The sequence below is a fragment of the Myiozetetes cayanensis genome, unplaced genomic scaffold, assembly GCF_022539395.1.
Source record: "Myiozetetes cayanensis isolate MyiCay16 unplaced genomic scaffold, myiCay2020 scf4, whole genome shotgun sequence".
Taxonomy (NCBI): Eukaryota; Metazoa; Chordata; class Aves; order Passeriformes; family Tyrannidae; genus Myiozetetes; species Myiozetetes cayanensis.
In genome coordinates this window covers 55477164-55499792 of record NW_026087631.1, presented here as the reverse complement: position 1 = coordinate 55499792, position 22629 = coordinate 55477164, and the positions used below count along the sequence as shown (strand labels likewise).

The following is a 22629-nucleotide window of genomic DNA, read 5'->3' as shown; positions in this document are numbered from 1 at the left end:
TGATAAATTTAAGAAATGGTAACCTTACTTTCTGCAACTGGTAAAGTGCTGCATATACAACCTATCAACATTTTTTAAAAGCCTGAATTTCTAATTAGGAAGAAAATTCCCTGAAATATGGTTCAGTTTAAAAACTGACTTAAATTCACCACCTCATAATACAGGTATTTGTCAACTGTGTTTTTCCTCCAACTGCTTTCAGAGGATAGTAAATATAAATATCATGGAGACCCCAACTGCACCTGCCCCAGTACTGATGATATTTCAAGTTACCATCTTGCAATTTGAAGCATAACTATGAGTTTTTTTAGATTTTAAAAAGACTACCCTATAGAGTCCCAACCAGAATTTTTTATTAGCCACCAGGTGTGTGCTTTTGCCAATATAAAACATATTTTGATTATCCTATTTTTAATAAATGGGGAAAACTCTGAAAGAATCCATGCAGACAACAGTTTTAAATAATGTTATCAATAAACATCTGAACTCCATGTAAACAGCTATCTGGACAGTTCTATTTATAAAAGGTCATGAAGTCCATCTCTAATTCACCAAATGCCACTAGCACTAAATGCATTACAATGAAATCCTGCATCTCTCTAGACGGGCCTCTGTTTCTTAATCTCTTCTGTTCTCCAAGTTAATAATTCAAAATACCTACTCAATTTTTCTAGTTTTACATTTCAAGTTCAGGATTTTTTTGCTTTGCCTACAAAACAAGTCAATGTGCCTGACCTACTCCATAAAAGATGACCATAATGCACTGAGATTACCTAATAAAATTCCTGTAATTATAAACCTAAAAACCATCTGTAAAGTAAAATATATGCAGGTATCTTCCCCAAAAGTGCCAAGGCAGTGGAAAGGATTCAAAGGTTTTATTTTGGAAGCAAAGACATTAAAACTTACAAACTCCTTGGTGCTGCAAGACAGCACCGGGCCTCAGCCAGAAAAGGCAAACTTGCTCCCTGGCCCCCCTGACCTTCCCTGGGCTGCAGCAGCCCTGTAGCATTTCCATAAGCATTCTCTCTCTGCTCTCATGTATGCAACAGAGAGGCTGAGAACTTCTCTTGGTATGCAGGGTGGGGGGAGAAAGCACTGAAACTGCCTTTAAGAAAGAATTAACTTTTAGGCAGAAACCCTCCCTAAGCAAAAACTCTTGTCTCCTCGTAACAAAATCTTCCGGAAAAAAAAGGTATTCTATCCTCACACCACCCCCAAACAGGTTTTCACTTACCTGTATGATTTACCAAGTCAATGTTTTTCCTGTTTCCCAGAGCTAGTAAGACTGCATTTTTACACAAAAATTGAATTAGACATGATTTACAGTGTGCCTCTTCCAATTAACCATGTCCTACACCAAGTCTTCCTACAGCTACAACAGTCTCCTTTCTCATAAAGAACACTACACTGTACACTAATAGTCCAATTAATTTTAAGGAAAACACTCCTGGAACAATGATACTACTCATGAATAAATGTGGGACATGCCAACATTTTTCTTCAGTGAAAAGACATTTCACTTTAGTTGAAATTTAATTTTAAAATCAGTTTCACTCCTAACATGTAAGTACCCACACACCTGCCTCTCCTCTAAGAATGGAGATGGTAGACTGGTTCCATTCACTTTTAGTTCTTTTCTGTCAGAAAAGGATAGTACTAAAGGAATGAGGAAGGTAATGAAAAGGAAGAGAAACATTATAGTGAATTCCTCAAGGAGACTACCAATAAAGACTGGTCATCTGTTCATCCTTAAGAAAACAATAGGGAAATCTTCAGAAGACACTGTTCCTAAAGAACTACACACAAGTTTTAAAATTACATAGGAAAACAAAGCAAAGATATTCAGGTGAGTTCAGTCACACGAAAACTTGCAATTCCCACATCCCCCAGTTTCATGTTCTACTCATATCAGAAGCTATTAATACCTCATAAATATTCTACTCTTTAAAAATTTAATTAGCCAGTTCAGAGACTTATTCAAATTGTCAGAGATGAGTGATACTCAGTGAGACTTAGGGGTTCCCAGTTATCTAAACCCAGATTTTTCAGTTTTCAGTAGAACTGAACACACACACACAGATAAATTAATGTAAGTGCAAATATATAAATATAAAAACATAAAAATATTTCAACACATGCTGATCAATCTGAATCACAAATAGTACATAAAACCTTATGGTTGCCTCCAGTAATCTCAGGAAAAGTAAAAATTCTGGCTCACAGGTAAGTCTGTACACCATAAAAACTATGCACTGTAGATCCATAATTCATACAGCTGTGGAATTCAAGTATGACATTGTTTTAATCTAGTGGTCACTTGTAGATAAAAAAACCAAACCAAACATACTTCATATGATACGTAAAGATTTTATGAGTTGGTCAAACAAATCTTACCCCAGTAGAATTTTAGCATGAACCTCTTTGTTAGTCCTTGAAATTTCTCTCAAAGAGGTAATTTCTGCATCAAACCAAAATCCTCTTTCTTCTGGTGTCTCAACATTGTAGTTAACCATCACCACATCACCCACTTTTAGTTCACTCCACTTCAGGATGGTTCTTGCTCGCGGTCGAAGATTAACGGTGTCCATTTCTATTATGCCATTTTCTGGGTACCTTGAAAAGCAAAACCAACAACAGCAATGATTATGACTCCTGTAACAGAGAAGAGAAAGTCACAAAAAACATTTTCCAGAAGTAGGAGTTTTTAAATGTGTTTAGGGCATGTAAGACATAGTATAAATCTGACTCAATATCCCTATTAAAGTATAGCTTTCATCTAACACATTATCAAGAATTTTTCTGATCTCAGATGAGAAAAACAGCCTCCCTGAGTTTTCTCAAAAAAACCCAACCAATCACCCACAAAAAAAACTATATCCACTTTTTGACTGGAATGTAATCAAGGCCAAGGTTTTGACACACACAGCCCATTTGCTCCCAGTAAAGTCAATATTCAAAATAAAATTAGAGGTTAAAAGTAATGAAGATTAAAATTAGGTTTTTCAACCTAATACATCTAATTATTTTTAATTTAGCATTGCTTTCATGTATTTGTTCCATTTCCACTACTTCAAAAAATATTTAAGACAGTTCTTCTTAAATATCTGACTCTACAAACACATCATATCAAATTCATGTGGCGAGTATAGTTCTAGTCCACTTTCCATGCACCCGGTTTAAATAAAAAGCCTAACTACAAAATTAAGTAAGTGAGAAACAGAACTAAGTTTGCCAATGAGCTAGCTGAACTAATAAATTTAAAGTGTTTCTCCCTCTATACTGCAAACCCAAAATATCTAGGAAGACAAACATGGGAATCGTTTCTTCTCTTGACAGTACACTTCTCTTAGCAACATGTAGTAAGGAATGCAATAAAAATTGCCAGCATTTATAAGAGAATGCTTTCTTCCTACTGTGTTAGTGTATGCCATCACAGCACACATACAAAAATCAAAAAGTATTGCATAATCTCTGAAAAGCTCCGATTCCTTTCCACGATGAAAAATACTTATTTCACAGAATTAACAGTGTTGATTGACAGCACTGCAACTCAAATCCTAATGCAGGAAAGAAAGCTTTTCAAATTTGAAATCTTAACTTCTCGGTTTAATACCATAGCCTTCTCATATCCTCTGAATAAGACAACTATTCCACAATAGTAGAATTCTGCACAGTTTGCACATGTGCTGGAAAAACAACACAATATGGACACAATGAAAATACAACTTGCAAAAAAAAGTTGGCCTGTTACAAAAAGTTAAAAGGAAGATGCTAGACTAAAATGACGCTCCTCTCTCACACTGTGTGTAAGTAGATAAAAATTATCCATCATTTAACTAGTACACCATGAGTTCACAGCACAAATTTAACAGAGAAAATTAAACTGAGTCTACTGCCAATAAACAAGTGCTATTAAAATTATTCATTCTTCCTTCTTAACAAATACTCCTGAGGATGATGTATCCTAAAATATATTTTCATCATGCAATTACTGGCACTTTAGCAAGAACATGCATGCTTATGTTAATATACCTTTATCAAAGAGAATTGTTAAATTATAATGGCAAAATCCTACTCTTACTAATAAAAGTACGGCTCTGCCACTTTCCAGCATGCCTCCCTGTAGTGAACAACATCATTTCAAGATCTTGGGAAAATAACACATTGTAATTTACAACACAAAGAAACACTAAAACTACTGCCATTAGCAGCATGAGACTGACAGACTATAGCCTGAAATCAGGATGTCTACTCCCAAACAGTTGACTGAAAGCCCACTGATGAAGCTGGAGACATTTAAACATTTTAAACAAGTTCATTTTGCTTTGTTTTATGCCTTCTATTGAATATAACATGTCAGCTTGCTACTACTGATACAAGGGGCAAGGGGAGGGAGTAGGGATATTTAGTGATTGTTTTATTCTGTTTAAAGAAACATGAACCACAACAGTTTAGAAGGGGGTGTACTTTCAGATAAACCAATGGGCAAGTGATAAAATATATCCTTAAATACTTACAAAAGTTAAACTAAAAATTTGTGGTTTTGCCTTTGTCATGCAGTTTCCCTTTAGAGAATTACTGTACAATCCTACTATAATAATTGTGAATATTGTAACTGCAGTAACCACAAAAGCATATGCTAGATTCACCTGCAGGTAATAAGACAGAGCAAAAAGAAACTACAGACATCATGTCTATTTTACTGAGTGCCTGAATAATGACACCATGTTATTATACAACAGGCTACTGAAATCTTAAGACAGCTATGTTTGACCAACTAATCAGTTCCTAAGATTTACAATAAAACTTTCCTAAAGTTGGAGAATACAGCAAGTAGAACACAGTAAATGAAGACTCAGTTTACTTGAACTCTGAAACAAAAATAGGGCTTAAACATCAAGCAACTAGAGAAGACAGATTAAAAATAGACATCATTTATGCATACCGTGAAATGATCAAGTGAGAAGTAAATATGGGATCAGCAGGATTGTAAAAATAACCAATACACATTTTAAAAGTTTCAGTGTCACTATAGAAAAAAAAAATCAAATCAAAATATATGACTTACAAGAGTTTACATTCATAGAAACTTAACTTTGATCTGAAAAATCTATTCTCTTCTAAAAATAAAATGCCTTCAGGCTCTGTTTTTCCTGGGAGACCTTCGGACAAATATTTTTTTCCCAAATTCAGATTTGTGTTATCTCTTCACCTCTACGAAACTTAGAACAGAATCTTTCCTACTGTATGTTGAGGAACTTCAAAGATTGTCATTGTTAACAATGACTTCACCTTTTTTCTTAGATGTAGCACATGAAAAAGTCTAAGCAAAAAAATTGTCTATCAGCAACACTAGAACAAGATCACTTACCAAAAGACACCCCCAAAGTCCCCTTTTACAAATAGAAAGAAACTAACTGTTTTCCAAAGAAAAAAAAGGAAGGCTGGCAAGTGGATTTTTCCTCTAATCAGTTGGTCAGATACTTAAACTGAGAAAGTCTGGAAATAAACAGATGAGATTTTCTTTTGTCAGATTTCACATTTGTTTTGCAAAGGGTTACAGACACTGAATGGTTTTTACTGCTGTGCCTTCAGACACAGAAATAAGCTTTTATGGTTGTTGGTGAATGCTAGCAGATATTTAACCCTTCACATTTGTCCACAACGGAAATGAAGATTATATGACACAATTAAACCTTTAAATTTAAAACAGTCATGGACAGTTTCTTGGTTTTCCGTGTTTTTTTTATGATACTTGGCATATAACATTAGGAAAAGAAGACATTACAATAGCAAGCATAATTGTAAGAGTTTAAAGAATAATGGCCAAAATAAGTCTATTTATCTGCAATTTTTCCCTGTGATATTTCTAACTGTAATTTCTAAGTGTAATTACTAACACTAGCATAACTATCAGTGCAGACAGCTTCCATAGCAAAGAATTATTCACAAAGTAAAAATTTCAGTGTTTTTTGGCTGTGGTTGGCTTTGGTTCCTAAAATATTCAAATACTAAGACACACATCAGTTTCACGTCAGAATAAACAAAAGTCTGCTCAGTGTACTGAGAACTTGCAACATAGCTTTTAACTTTCACAGCTGTTACCAGAACAAATGGAACTGGAAAGACAAAATTCTGGAAACAGAAGACAAGCCTTGTCCATACTAGTACAGTAAGGAATGTTAGTGTAGAAGTGCAAAACTGCTGTTTTTCCAATATTAACAAAATGAAAGCACAATGTATTTTCCCAATCAACGAATTCAGAAAAGAGTCATTCAGTATACACACCGAAATGAAGGAATAGAAGGGAGAACTCCTAGAGGAGGTAAATCTGACTAAAAAAGGTAGACCTGAATAAAAACTATATTCATACCACCACCACTACTCCTTGGTAATTTGCTGCCTGAGGAATTACGAGCCTAATTTTGCTGTAGTGTTTGAGAAAGCACTACACTGGAAGAGTATGTAAACCTCAACTATGAATCAAGCTGTGTATTTGCACTTTCAAAAGACCAGAAGATCTGATAATTTGTTATTGCAAGAAAAAAAAAAAAAAGTAATGCATTTCAAAAGACAGACTGGAAAGCATAATGAATATAAAAAAAGATAAAAATCAGTCACATTGAACATAAACAAGATTTTGAAAACCTTACCTAATAACTAATAATTACACAATTAAGCAGTTTAAACACTGAAAAACCATATTAACAGCCTGAAAAGAAAAACCTTACTTTCCTAATGATTTAATTTCAAGTATTAAGAAAAATTAACCTCTAGTCTTACATGACTGCGCTGTGTGGACAACATGGATACCCTGAAGGGAGACAACCTGGAAATGAAAGTATCAAAACAGAAGTTCAAAAGCTTTAAGAAATACATAGAATATTCAATTTTTAATACAATATTGTTGCATAATGGTTTTAATTACCGTGAATGTAATAAAAAACAGGTTTATTTCACTAGGTAGTACACAGGATGACAAGTCACACAATTACCAAAAGACTTGCCTTTGAAAAACCTCTTCTCAGGTGTCCAATCCTGTGTTAGTGCAAAGATTACAGCTAATTTAAGACAAATAAATAAGCTGTAAGATTCAATCTCATTCTCACTGATCACACCATTTTTTTCAGCCAAGCATCAGTTTTAAAAGAAAAAAAAAACAGTTTAACTGTTGATATTTTAGTTGTTCTTTCAAACAACTACAAGGACAGCAAAGCTTCCCTCCCTTTAGCTCAAATCCTTTATAAAGAGACACAACACCCAGATTTTCTCCTCAAACTGTTTCCTTTTCAGTTTGCGCAATGTGTCTACATCGTTACAAATCCAAGTCAAACAGTTAATGCCTGTTGTCAAAACCCTGACTACTAATTTGTGCTAACACCTCAACATTTTTAAACACAGATTATACAGTCAGGAAACTGCATAATGGGACTGCAAATGGGACAAAGAACCTCACAAGGAATCAACTTCCTGAAATGTAGTGAGTAGCCTATTCCTCCCAAATACTTTCAAGTTCGAACAAATAGGCCTACACAGCCACATCACACTGGTACTCTTTCTAATGAGGATGTAAAGAATGAAGACTTACATCTGATGGAGCAGGTGTTCTATTATTTTAGCATTGCCTAATAACCTGTATAAGGAAAAGGTTTTGAATGAGTAAATAAACCAATCACTGATATTAGAAACTAGAAAACAAAATTATGCAGACAGGAGAGGTGCTCCAAGTAGTCATTCAGATTAATTATAAAAAAGGTTTGTTACTAACACAAGGTCAAAGAAAACATGTGTTTCCTTCGGGAAGACAGTGTCTTAAGAGAAAATTCTACTTATCAGACAGTATAGTTCTCATTCCTCTTCCGGAATTCTACACTGTCCAACACGAACCAGAGGAAACAGGTGCCATAATGAAAACGTCCTCTGTAGCTCCCATCATTTTTTCATGTTTCTAGCCATTAACTTCATATCCTTCAGAAGGAAGCCCTCCCCACTCTCCTCATTTCAGTGTCTGAGACTGTGGCCAGGAATCTGACAGCATACATCTTCCTGATTTGTGCTGTTTCCTGTGCTTACTGTGTATAAAGAAAACAGTCAAATAATTCAGTTAACCCTTGCAAACATGTTTATTTGAGAAACACAGTGCGTGCAAAGGATGTATTTCGGCATTTCTTCAGAATGACAAAACAGAACTGTTCACATCGTGCACTGTCACTAATGCTGAACAAAGCAGCTACCTCTCAAAGAAGCAGCGATTCTTTCCTGTGTTCTGCCCCACTGGGCAAATTTATTTGATTGGATCTGTGACTTAAAAACCAGTAATTTTCACTTAGTGGACACCAGTTTTTAGATACATTTTTTTTTTAAGTTTTTATAGTAGGAAGCAAGAGCACTTCATTGTACACACACACAACCACCAAATTAATTGCAACTTCACTATCAGATGTACATAGTTAGCAAAGTAATAGAAAGAAGTAGAGGTCACCTCATCTGAGAATGGTCCATGTCATTTGGTCTCCAAAAACCAATTTATCATTACTGTCACCTGACTTGTCAGATACACTCTATTCAATCCCAGTCGATTAACTTTATCTGAACATTTCACATTAAAAGCATCCAGAAAAATGGACCTGTTAAGCAAGTCTAATATTCAAACCATTCCATGAGAAAGTAATAACAAGTTTAACACTGTTATCCTCTTGATGATCTTTTCAGCTAAGGAGTTACTTTCAAGAGGAAAGTGATTCTTTTTCATAGTTATTTAGGCAGTACTTTGAACTTTTCTTCTCATTGCCTCAGAATATTCTGTGCTCTCCAACTATGAGATTGTATCTTGCACGTTACTTACACAGCCACACAGGATAACTCTATTTTTAACCCCTGTGAAAACCTAATTTTCTTAACGTGTGAGCATGTGTGTGTGTGCATGTGTACACTTTAAATGAAAACGCAGAATTGTATGCAAATATATTATTTTTCAAAGGTTAATGACAGTCTGGACTACAAATGAAACTCACCTGAAATAGACAAGACTTTTGATAATGGTACTGGCTACAGCAGGATAACGCATTTAAGAGTGCTGGGGATCAGTCTTTCAAACAAAATATCTTAAGAGTTTTCTTTAATTTTGTCTCCTCCTTTTATGAAAGTGATGATAGTCATACCTTAACCCTTCACTAGCAAGTGGTTCTCCTCCCCCCCAAACATTTTTCCTCCTAAATGGTTTTTTGTCTTGCATTGTTCCTCACCTGCCCAAATAAAGTTGTTGCCAAAGTTCCTATATTTGTACCTTTTTCAGCTAAGGATATATGCCCTTCACATCCCTCTAAACATTTCAGAAGCAAGCTGAAAATTATAAAAAAGCCAATCTTACAAGTGCGTCTCAGGCAGAAGCAGAAACAAAAATGAAAACAGGAACACTGAGCTGACAGGTCAAATAACTTTCATGGTGTTTAACAGCCTTAAATCTTCCATCTCAAAATGAAAGCTACCACTGACAGACTGATAACAACTGACTTAGTTCAATTTACAATTAGGAATAAGAGAGTCCAACAGGTATCCTGGGTCACTGTGATTAGTCCCCTTTTATTACAAGTTACCACATATACTGATACTTTCCGGGACCTGAGTGCCTATAATTAATGCAGCATTTTCCACAATAATGTTTATTTTTATGACATTTTACACAGCTTACGGAAGACTAAATGGTTAATGAGAGAGACATACAGATTGAGGCTTCCAGGAATGGTAATGTCATATTCTTACATTCCTCTACCTTCAAAGCAGGCTGTAATCCCTCTAGAGTAAGGAATGTCTTTTTGTTAAATGGTCCACGGAGTTTAGCACAGTAAGTGAATTTGTTCTTGAGGACTACAAGTCCTAATAAGCAATAATATCTGATAAAAGCAAACATAACACACAAAGTTTTTTATTTAGATGTAACAGTAGCAGCATCAGTCTTACTAGATAACAATGAAAGTTGATGCTGTTCTTAATTCTTCATGCTGAAGAATAAAATGGACTGCCCATCAATAATTTAATTCTTTAGGAATTGCTAGGGTTTATTATGAAAACAAAAATTGCCTCTGTAACTGGCATAGATTTATACACATTCTCCTCTTCCTGCCCTACATTTCTGGCACAGGGATTAGGTGTGAATACACCACTAGCATCAACCACCTAACAGAGTTCTCTACAAGAAACAAGCATCGGTATACCCAGAGTGCAAACACGAGTGTCACTCTAGGAAAGCCACATTCCTGAACATGCCTGCTTTGCCAGGCTATGTGCAACAAAGTTCACTCCACTCAAAGCTGACTGTTCTGCCTCAACAAGACAGCTGTTGGTTCTACTCAGCTTCAAAAATCCAACATCATACAGGTTCCAGGATAGATAAACGATTAACACACACATGTTACCTCAGAGGAATCAGTTGCTCTTAAGTAGCTCTCAAAACTACCTAGACACCAGTCTACAGGCACAGTCAGTAGCTCCCCATGCTCACAGTTTGAACAGAGTGGGTTCCTGATTTCTTCGTTATGCACTAATTACTACAGAATTGCATCCAAGGACAGCGTATTTTCTAAACACGTGTACTAGGCAGAACTGATGTTCTACAGATATCCAGAATGCTGGCATTCTTTAACAACGTAGGAATTAAAAGTGTATCACAACTTAAGCTTTATCTTAGGAGTCTTGCCCCAGATTTCCAGATTACCAGCATCCACTCAGACCATCTCCAAGATCGCTGTATCCTTTGAACATCCAGCTAGCAGCACAGACGATATAGGAACCACCTGAAGTAACAGGTCCAAAGTAAGTTGGACGATGCCTGTTCTACCCAACTTAGGAAAAGCTACACAGTTTAAAAAGAATGTAGGAAAAACAGTTTTCTAATAAAAATCAGAAGCAGGATGAATTTTACTTTAAGCCAAAACCTAAACTAGGTCCCCAATATTACCCCCACCCCATCACCTGAAACCCACATGCAGGCTGTCGTTCTCTCTAAAGAAGGGAGAGAAATCATGGAAGTCACCTTGCTGAACAACTGAAGTCGCAAGCTAGTTGCCACAGGCTCCGAAGATTAACATCAACTATCAATTTTCCATACCATTAATGATAAGTATCCTTCATATACCAGAGCATTTTCACCAAACCCAGAAAAAACATTAACTTCAGTACACTGCAAGGAGAGAAGCCTGAGAAACCAACTAAAAGTCAGTGTACAGATACAGAAGTAAGGATTAATGTAATAGTCCTTAAGATCCATCAGACAACAGAAAGTTAGCAGGGCTTCTCTTAATGGACAACAAGAATCCTACAGTACTCAGAAACTTGAATCCATCCACCTAAAGTCTTCCTGTTCAACAAGAAGGCAAAGTAATTTTCAGTAAAATGAAAAACTAAGAACCATTAGGAGAGAAGGGGGAAGGAGGGAATCTACTCGTAATAAATCTGCTATTAGAAATACTCTTAACTTCCACCTGCATAGATCTAGGAACTTGATAAGGCTTTTCAAAATCCTCACTAACAGTTATGGTCATCTGGCTACCAGAATTCCCAGAATCAGGCTGGGCACGTAATTCAATTACAGTGTGTCCTACCTCACATTTTTTTTCAGGTGGCTCTTTACATCATCAAAGACATCCACATAAATTCTACAGATGATAAAAACATCCAACACACATCCTACACAGAACTGACACAGACTGGAACCATAATCTCTTCAGATGAGAAACAAAGAGACCTCAGACTACTTTCAAATCTGAAAGAGTTCCAAGGTCATCACTCCACAGCTCACATTAAGCATGAAGTAATTAGAAGTACCTAGTTCCCTAGAATAAATAATCACAGTGTACCTTATGACATATCACAACTACCTCATGCTTTAAATTAAACTTCTCTGTTGACTGTTATAAAATCTGAGGGGGAATATCATCAACCAAACACAGTGGTCCTGAAAAAAAGTTACCTACACTTGAGTCATACTAAATCTATACTTGATATTGGTAGGTATACTGACATTTCTCATGCTGCAGGAACATCCAACCTTCCTGTCACGACTGATGAAAGCCTTCTTAAATGGAAAGCCTTTATTACAAGCGACTTTAACAGGAAAAGGAAGGAAAAGACAGTATTTGTTGTAAATCCATAAGTCTTTCTACTATTTCAGGGAAGAGTTAATGATCAAGAGGCTAACACTTGCAGAATTAGAACTGTCTCTCTGAAACTAACTAGACTACAACCAGTGCTACAAAAGCAACAGAAATCAAACAGAGCAAGTTAAGAGGAAAGGGCAAGCTTTCATATGACACAGCACTGTAGACATGTCCTTATGGAACTACTGAAATGTCCTGTTTCTGATCTGGAAGTAATTCTTAAGAATTAAGCAAAGCTTAAGCAAAGCTTAAGCAAATCTTAAGCAAAGCTTAAGCAAAGCTTAAGCAAAGCTTAAGCAAAGCTTAAGCAAAGCTTAAGCAAAGCTTAAGCAAAGCTTAAGCAAAGCTTAAGCAAATCTTAAGCAAATCTTAAGCAAATCTTAAGCAAATCTTAAGCAAATCTTAAGCAAATCTTAAGCAAGTTGTAGTGGAGACTATCTACAGTTATCTCAGTTAACTTGAAGATCTAAGTATGTGTTGGATTCCTCACAAGTCTGAGGATTTGGCTTTCTTCTGTTTAAGACGGGTTCACTCCTTCTGTATTCAAAGTCAGTCGTTGGGAGCTGAAGAAAGAAATGTACTGTATGAAACTTCATAGCACACCCTTGACTTCAAAGTCTTTACTGGCTCTTTGTGATACCCAAAAATGCAAAGGCAAAATGGAAATACAGCGAATAAAGTGTCAGAAGGGGAAGAAGATGACACTGATAGAAACTGAAAACCACCTGTAAACAAGGTTGCCTCCAGGGAAAAACGTGCATTCAGAAACTGAAAGGAGATGTTGTTCTGTCAGATAGAAGTTACATAGCCACAACTGGATGCCAAGAAATTTGGCACTGCCTGAAGGTCAGCACTGATAGAACTGATACTTCGGTCTCTTTCTCACTGATGAAGGTAAGCCTCTTAAACAAGCACCACAAATCTTTTAAATCTTGAAGCTTATCAAGAACTGACTCCAGTTTAATTTGAAACTGAGAAGTTCTGTTCCTCCCAATGGTCTTACGTTTTCTCTACAAAGAACCATCTCTGCAACAAACATGTGGGCCTTACAACTACTGCAGCAATGTAGTTAAACACTACACATATAGCCCAGGGTGGGCTGTGTAACTATACAGTTTAAACAAGAAATGGAAAGAGGAACAAATCAAAACTCAGCCCCTCAGATGAGGTACACTTCTGTGGAATCTAAAACTGCATACCAATGTGTTTAAGTTTTGCAGAGGACTTACGATATGTAAATCTGCTCTAGTCAGCTTTCTCACATAAGTCCTGCTTCACCTTTTAAGAACAGTTGCTCTAGGAGAACACAGTAACACAGGAGTGTAGTGACATTGGGGGGCTGGAGTAGACAAATTCAATGCATTACAGGTGACCCATCCCTCAACTGTAACCTTCTTTTCCGTGTTTTCTTTTCTTTCAAACTGGAAAGATGTAACAGGCAAAGGAGCACCAGTTATGATTTGAGAAGTTGTGCACCTGTGTTAACCTCTAACACATGTATTAAAGTAATTTTGATGGCTTTATAGAACCAGTTTTAGGTCTTCCATTTCTAAGTAATTTTTGTTCTGTTTCAGATAATGCAGAGAGTGTTGATGTCATGTAAGAATATACCTGTTGCAGGAAAAACAGAGTCGAAACTATGCTACCCATGAGAACCATCACCCTTGAGAGATAAAAGGGAAAAGAGTTTCTTCAAAATAACACAGCAAGGTCAGAGAATGACAAGTATATCTGGCAGCAAAATGCACATTCCATACCTGAGAAACAAAACACCCAGGCACAGGTAACTGTGCAGAAGACAGTACTCACAGTAAAATATGAACCTTGAAGAACAGCAGTGAAGAGATAAATTAATCAATTTCTGGAGCAGAAAATGACTGTGTGGTAAAGCATACTATGACCTCTCTATTTATCCCTATCAAGCATAAAGGTGGCAGGATACAAATGCTGTCTACAGACATCAAAGAGGTAAACACTAATGTATGAAAACAAAGCAGTATGAGCACACAGGTAGCTATCATAAGAATGTGCATGCTGGGTAACACTAGAACAAAAAAAAAAGTGAGACCCTGAATGATGTGTATGAGTAACATCCACCAAAACCTCAATCACTGATAAATGTGCAAGTCTCGCTTTCCAATAGTTTTTCTTTCCAATTTCTGACTTCCAATACCTTAGACTGATCCGTTTAATTGTGACTATCTTGCCACATTATGCTTCTGTGCTTTATCTAATTTTGTTGGCTAAGTATGTACTGCTACACATAACCTTATTGTAAGAGCAAAAAAGAGCAGTTAGATCCTGAAGTACACATGAACAGAGGTCAATCTTCTTTTTTCTTTAGTAAGACTAGGCCAAAGAAAAATCAGAAATGTTGTGAAACTTTTTCTACTTCAGTACTTTTAACTCATGAAAAATAATGGTATCTACAAAAAAAAAAAAAATCACATAATTTCAACGCAACAGTTACAATCACTTTCTCAGAGATGTTTGCCCACTGCTAACTGACATATATCCACAGTACTGTAAAACCAAGTAATCTTAAAGCCACATCTTTGAAATCACACCAAAATAGACGTGAATTTCAAGAAAAAATATTTTCATTTGATCATAATAGCTAAGTTATTTTCAAGTATTTCTTGCAATACTCAATGACACATTTGCATTTCTCTTTGTCATTCTCTAACATTTTAAGTAGAGAGTTTATACAATCACAGACATGGACCTCGAACTTAGCACAGTGTCAAAAAAAATGCATTAAGTTGTATCTACTACTAGTAAGAAGAACAGAGTTACATATTAAAACAGGTGAAGTTAGAATAGCTGCTCTAAAAACTTATTTTGGAAATCTAGGCTAAGTTAATACTGAATATACTTTGCATCCTTCCACCTGCATCCTACATTCCACAAACTGCAGTATTTTTACTAATATCAGTATAAAAAATTAAAAATACTCAACTCATTCAAAATTTTATTTGTTTAGAAGCGTAAGTTATTGCTTTAACACATATTACTAAAAAACAAGATCTGAATAATTTCTGAAGCAAATGAAATGGTGCAAAACCATTTCATAAATACAGAATCCTTCCAAATTCAGGACTTCCCACCCACATATTGCAGGCTTTAGAATTTGTTATTACTAGAAGGGAAACTAAAAAAAATAAAAAAATAAAATCACCAAAACACTGAAAAAACCCCCACCCTTAATGCCCTCTCTCCATTTCAGAAACAATTTCAATCCCTCAGTCACAAAGTTCTTGATTACAAATCTCTATTATAAGTGCAGCTCTGTAATTTTGTGCACAACTTTTCTATTTGAAATAAAGTTAAACCAAATCAAGTAATAAAATTTGCCCTAATGGGAGTTCTTCAGCTCCACTAAGAAGAGTTCACTATATATAGGAAATAATTAAAAAAAAAATTTAAAACAATACTTTACTTGGAGAAAGCCACACTAAAAATTTGGTTATATAGTTTCTTTTTCTTATAGAGAAAGGATATATTTTAAGTTTCATAGAGACAGGAAATTAATACTTTACAGTATTTACGGATGAAAAATATTACTCCCAATGGATTTGCCACATCCGACTAAAAAGTGTTAAAAATTTTTTAGGTTTTTTTTCCTTGGTGGCAATATTGAACTTGCTTTCTTTGACTCCAAGCTTCTTTAAGAAATTCTTGGTTTATACAAACCAAATAACAATACGTGATGTCCTCAAAATAGTATCAGGAGCACTTACTCATCATACTTGATATGATAAATAGCTTCTTCATCAGTGTCCATACAGTCTGAATAAGATGTGGATGGTGTACTGTCCAAATTGTTTGCATTTTCTCTAGAATGATCTTGATTTAAGTTTCCATTAGTCCTTTTGTAAGTGTTACCACTCTTCCCTTGAGTTTTACCATTCTTATGTCCCTTTGTTGCTCGAGTAACATTTTCTATATGAGCTTCAAACCAGGCTCCAATGCTGACATCACGGGCATCCACCAATTCATTTATCTAAAAGGAAGATCAAACAGTGAATTTATGCTTATTTTATATACTTCCAATTAAGAAAAAATAAATCAGTCAACCTACTGTGCTACTGTTTATAAAACAATGAACTATAATAACCAGTTGAGCTTATGCAAGTTCAAGTAATATGCAGTCATGAATACTTTCATTTACCACTTTGAGTATTTTAATACTCTTCCTTCATTGAAATCTAGTATAATCTGTAGACAAATTTAAAAAGCAAGGTAATTTTCTTCTGTTTTTCCCTCCAAATCTGGAAATTAGCTTGATCTGTCATTATCCTTTCCTCGTTTCACCAGTTGTTCTTTATGGCTAAAACAAGTACATAGAGCATTAAAATACTATCTCACAACCCAGCGGTTTACAGATTTCCCTGAGTCTCCAACTTGGAGTTATTACTTAACCTTCTACCATTCTGGCCTACATGATTTTTTTAACCAATAAAGACTCGAAGAGAGAGATGAAACAAGTTTAACAAGGTTGCCACACAGTCAGCCAAAATGTTATGACTGTAAGAAATGAAACTATCTCCAGAATTTCTCCCTTCTGTACTTGCAAGTACTACCAGTATTAATTTACTGGCAACCAAAAACCATTTTATTATTCTAAATCACTTCTCACTTTCCCAAGTCTTCAGGCAATTAAATAGATGTTTCCTTAATAATACTGAGAACACTGAAATATTTTTAAAATATTTCAGAAGTGCACCAAGTATAAAAAAAATATTACAACATGACTATTGTACACACATACCACAGAAAACATCTCTAATAAACAGTATGAGACATGCATGTATATGGTTTAAGCTACAGTCATTGTCAAGTACCAACATGCCAGACAGATATTCACTCTCAGAAACCCAAAGGTTGATTTCTAAGATCTGAATAATCTTACTATATTTTCACAGGAACAACTAGAAAAACATTCTCTTTAAGTCCTAACATTTAGGGTGAATTGGAAAGCAAAACTGACAGCATTTTGTGCTAACAAGTTTATCCCAAGAAAGCAATACTTCTTGGGGTTTTTTCCATTCCTCTTCCTAAGATAACTTCCAAAACCCAAGGTTTTATTTTTCTGCCCATGTAAAATACATGTACAGGCATGTATTTTCTTATTGTTTCTTACAATATACAGTATTCAAAGTACAGCTTTTTACCAGAATGACAATTTCAGCCACATAATAAACAAATCAGAGAAGGGCAGCCTCATTTTAGATCTGTGAATCTATTTTAAACATAATTAGTAGATTCTGGCACTTCTAGAAGGAACCCTCGTGAAGGTATCCCTACACAACCTTATGTGTTTGACTCAGTTGTAGCTCAAAAGTGGGGCTTTAGTTCCTCTTCTCCAAAACACAGTTGTACAAGATACATGCTAGTAAAGATTCCTCCATTTGCTGCTACTTCTTGCAACCCGTTATGGAAGTGCCAGAGAAGCCACGTTAGCAAAGTCAAAAATCATCATTAACAGATCCAGAATAAAACAAAACAAAAAAACTTCACCAAACCAACAAAAAAATAGAATAAAATCATAAATCAGTGCAGATTCTCTTAATCATTCCTCTTCAATGCATGCTTCTGTAATCTTATGCAAACAGTTACAAAACACATTTCCCACCCTTGCAAAGAATAAGGGCAAGTAGTTATTACCACAGACCACTGAGGCGCATAAGACAACTATTTTGTGTTAGTGGTGTCTTGTTTAAGAACTGTTTTATCAGTAGCTCTTTATGGACAGTATTAAACAAACACTGATTTTAATTACAGATTCAGTTTGTATGGTTTTTATTCCAAACTACTGTTCTTGGGTAAAATGGATTTTTTTACTGCAGTCATAGTTTTTTGGAAGAAAAGTTATGAAGACCATATGAGAAGGGGAAACATGCACACGGCTTCTGAAAGAGCTTTGGTTTTTCTAACATTATTCCCGCATGCTCAAGCACCATTACTGTAACCCCCCTCCTCCAGCTTGTCTCGTATTCTTCCTTTTGGCCATTGCTTAGCCAAGGCAGTGTCCTTCACAGGTGCCAAGTCACCTTGGGATGGCCCCCAGGTTCTTAAATCAGATACCACTAATGATTATTCAGTCTTAGTAATAAGGAACAGGAGTTGAACGTAACTGCACCCTGCTACTAGTCCTTCAGAACACATGTAGATAACAGACGTCAGGTACAACTGGAATATAAAACAACCTAAATCATTCTAATTTACAAAATATGCAATGAGCACAGAGGAACTCTGTTTAAATCACTGTTTTAACCATCTAACAATAATTATTATTAACATTTACTCCCCATAACAACACTATCATTAATTTTTTTTAATTACAGGTTCCATACTGACTACCTTTCCTTTCGGTGGTTGAAATCAGAGAGAGGAGGGCACAGAGGCTGGGACTATCCATAACATGGAGTAAGTAACAGGTATTTTCTTGAGTCTAGCTCTGAATGAAGATCCAGTGAGGCACAGGACTTTCCTCAGACAGAAGCTGTACAAACTAGTTCTTCCTGTAACTAAACAACTCCTTATTGTCTGACAAACAAGCAAATGGAAAATTATTAAATATGAAATTATTAAATATGAAAATGATTAAATATCTGTTTAGCCATCTAACGTAGCTTAGTTTATGGCCTTTGCTATTGACTTTATTATTAAACAACTTTACTACCTTTGAACTACAAAAGTGGTTGAAAACACACTCTTAAAAGTTTTCTAATACTGTAATCCTCTACACATTCATACTGTTATCTACAAATAGTGAACAATGCAATGACTGTACACTTAAGTTTTCTCTATATATATAGAAAACATACGGTTGGCTGAAAAAGTAATCAATTCACGAGTAATGAGGCACAAGGTAAGCGAGAGGCCCAGCTTGTTTTCTCAGCCAGTCTCTTCAGTTCTTCAATGATTTAAGGCAAGTCTGCCAATTTACCACAGCCTCAACCTCCTTTTCCTTCTCTGCAATTGTGGACATTTTCCACCAAAATAATTATTGTTATGGCTACGTCTTATCTAAAGAAACACCCAGGAGGTGAATTCACCAGGAGGTGAATTGCTATCATAGACATACACAGATACCTAAACATAAACATACATTCTACTAAATGTCCAAACAGCTAGCAATCTGGAAACTGTCCATTTTCTGTTTAAATTAAACTTCTGGTAGTCTGATGTAATCTTACATGACAATATCAAAAAATTCAATGAGGTACAAAATGAAATTAATACTACATACATGATTCCTAAAAACCCTATATTAAGAGAGGAATCACCACATCACATACAGCTTAAAAAAACTGTGTATTTTCAGAGATTATCTCATTCTAATGCAGCACTGAACCATTAGGATTAAAACAATTATTTGGAAAGCTTGAAGAAAAAAAGAAGGGGAAAAGCTACACTTCTCCACATAGTTTCTTTATTACCTTCTTCTTTTTGTCCACAAAAAAGTATTTGTTTCACAGCTACTCTAAACTTTTTGGAGAACACTATGTGTCAAGAGTTTGTGAACTCTCCTGAAACGTCAGAGTGGTACAGCGACATATTCGTGACTCTGTAAGAGTTAGTTTAAAAGAAGTGAATTTCATTTAAGACAAACTGGAGAATTATATCAAATCATAAAAGAAAGCAATGAGGATACAGTCTTTTAAATAATAAAACAAACTTCTTTAACAATAAAATCAAACCCCCCAAAAATGAGGCAAGTTTCCAGCTTTCAAAAACTCTGTACATACCTTGTACAGTCCAATGCCAGGATCTATGAGGAACGAGCGAGATGATGTAGATGGCTGACTGGGTGATCCACTATTTGTTTTTTTTACTTTGTTCTTGCAGTTGGAAACAGCACAAAGATTGACTTCTCCATCTTGATTTGTCACAGATGCAGCGGTAGGAGCTTCAGATTCAGAACGTATCAAAAGCTGTACTATGTCATTTAGTCCAACATTGTAGTCAAATAAAGTATGTCCATCTTCTAGCTGTCAAAAGAAATATGTACTTGTAAAATTCCACCTTAAGGTACATATTAGTAGTTTGCAAATCTTCCTTTTACAGGCATTAATTGTGCAGACCAGGAGAGGCAAGCCATCTATTACAGGTAAATAAAAACCTAAGTCTTGAGTACATGCAAAATCAAAGTCTCACCAAGGAAGGCTTAAAACTACAGACATCTTTACAGACTTTGGACTTTTTAACTATGCATCAACTTTCAATATAACGCAGTGGTTTTCTTTTAAAGAATTGGCAGAACCTATATTGTCACTTACATAACACAGACAGTAACTACAGATACATGTGAGAAGTTTTAAATTAATAATTGTGTTGTGTGCATTTCAGCTCTGCAATTTCACAATTTCCTCTTCCTCAATCTTTACTAGAAAGCAAAGTAGAAAGCACCTGACGCTTCCCTAATACTTTGCAAACTATTTCGTAAATAAAACATCTAGATATAAAAACTTCATGCTCAGATAACTTCATTTACTTTTCAAAACTGTAAAATCTGAAAGTGTTTTGCAAGAGAAACCACACCTAGAGGGAAGCAACAAGAAAAATAGGTCCTGGCCCTCATAAAAAGAAACCTCCTAAATACCACAAAAACATATTTATTCCAGATTTAGCCAAGTTCCCCATCCCTCAGACCCCCATCCCAAGATCAAAACAAGATTAATGCACTGAAATCAAGTCTTTTAACCAGTCAGTTTAAAACTATTATAAAACCAAAAACCAGACATGGTATAGCACTCCCTCAAATAACTTCATACATCAGGCCCCCCTATACTCCAGATGCAAGCAGGTCCTGCAGAACATCATAATATAAACAGTGGTAAACTTTTTAAATCATCCACAGAATACAGTTATTAAACATTACTTTTGGACCCACTCTGCACAGCTTTAAGATACCTGCTATTATCTTTATTTTACCCTATGTACAATTAAGCTAAGAAACTCACACCAAGGAAATTACAAGTTGTGTGCTAGGAAAGAAATACAGGGAGTAGTGACCACTGCTACTTTGCTCAGTTAAACACTCAGTGACCTAGAGCATCTCTGAAGTAGAGATTTGATTCACCTAAGAGTACCATACATTGCTTTAAGATATCAAAACTAGTATTATACTTTACTTCATGATGCACTGGGAGAAGAACATGCATGACTAAAAACTCCCACATCTTTCCAATCTACTTTTGCAACAAAAAAAAGTTATCTACCCTTTTTTCAAGAATAGTTGCTATTTTCAATACAATTTGATGTTTCATGAATCTTTTCAAACAGAACTCTTTCCATGAGCTTATGGGTAGTATCAGTACGATGAGATAATGCAGGGAGCAGGAAGGAACAGAAAAAAATAAAGAAGGAACTCTCCAGTTTCTCATTAACGTTAATTTGAATGTTTTCTGTAACATTTAAATGATCTCAGGATATTCCAAAAGTGGAATGTATATTTCTTCCTGCATGCCCTCTGCTTTTTCAAGCAGCTCTAGAGGGCAGGGAGACAGTTATGAATAGAAACTAACAGTCAAGAAATTAATCAGTTTTCTTCCATGAATTTAAGATCTGTGTGAAAAAAAAATTACTCTCCTTACTGCTGATAACAACTGTACCCACCCACAACTGGATCTATAAACAGGAGTACTCACAGTTTGTTTCAATTTAATTGAAGCTGACACAGCTGTCTGGTCAACAGCTACAGGGACAAACCTTGTTCAGCTGAATGTTTTCAAACCAGTTCAACACACAGCAAACAAAACTGTCCTGAAGATTTTCATGCTGTAATTATTAGAAGATTGCAAGCCTTGGAGGGGAAATCTCCAGCAACTGTGATTCTACAGGTGACTACCAACACCGCCTCATATGCTGGGGCCTTGAGGCTTAGGGCTTCATACTGAGGAGCAAGTTACTTAAAAAGCTCAAGTAACCTTTTCTGTCTCACCATATGAATACCATACATTTCTATCCCTTTGACAAGTCTTTAACAAAGGGGACAGAAATTCTCTTGCAGCCCTACAACAAGACTGGGGGCTTTCCATACCACAAGAGGTTTGCATTTTGACCATTTAAAGTGCTATTCTTACATTCAGAGTACAAATAAACCCAAACCAAAACCAAATAATCACCTTGAAATAATACACTATTCAGTTATGACTGCAGAGTAAGTTTTATCTCCAATACAAAACTAAATCCTTCCTATTAGCAGGAGAGGCAAAAAAAAATTAAAAAAAAAATTAAAAAACATAATCTCTCCATGAACAATTATAGTTAAATGTTCAGAATGGAAGACATGAGAAAGCTAGGCCTTGAGTAAGAAGCTGCCTTCCCTAATGACATGAACATACAACACCACCATGTACAGTCTACCTGTTCCTGCACAGAAATAAAAGGAGTCTCCTCTCTAGAGGACAGAACATTCTAGACATTCAAAACCCATGTGGACACATTCCTGTGTAAGCTGCTT

At 35.6% G+C, this 22629-nt stretch overlaps 1 protein-coding gene across 2 annotated transcripts in view; it reads right to left on the bottom strand.

Annotated features, from left to right (window-relative positions):
- UHRF2 (ubiquitin like with PHD and ring finger domains 2) overlaps positions 1–22629 on the bottom strand; it is an 81856-nt gene that overhangs the window by 46996 nt on the left and 12231 nt on the right. For both annotated transcript variants that reach the window (XM_050328716.1, XM_050328717.1), the window contains exons 2-4: positions 19913–20155; positions 15899–16161; positions 2398–2616 (exon numbers count right to left, since the gene is read on the bottom strand). In XM_050328716.1, the coding sequence (XP_050184673.1) occupies positions 2398–2616; positions 15899–16161; positions 19913–20155 (725 nt within the window). The remainder of the gene's footprint in view (positions 1–2397; positions 2617–15898; positions 16162–19912; positions 20156–22629) is intronic.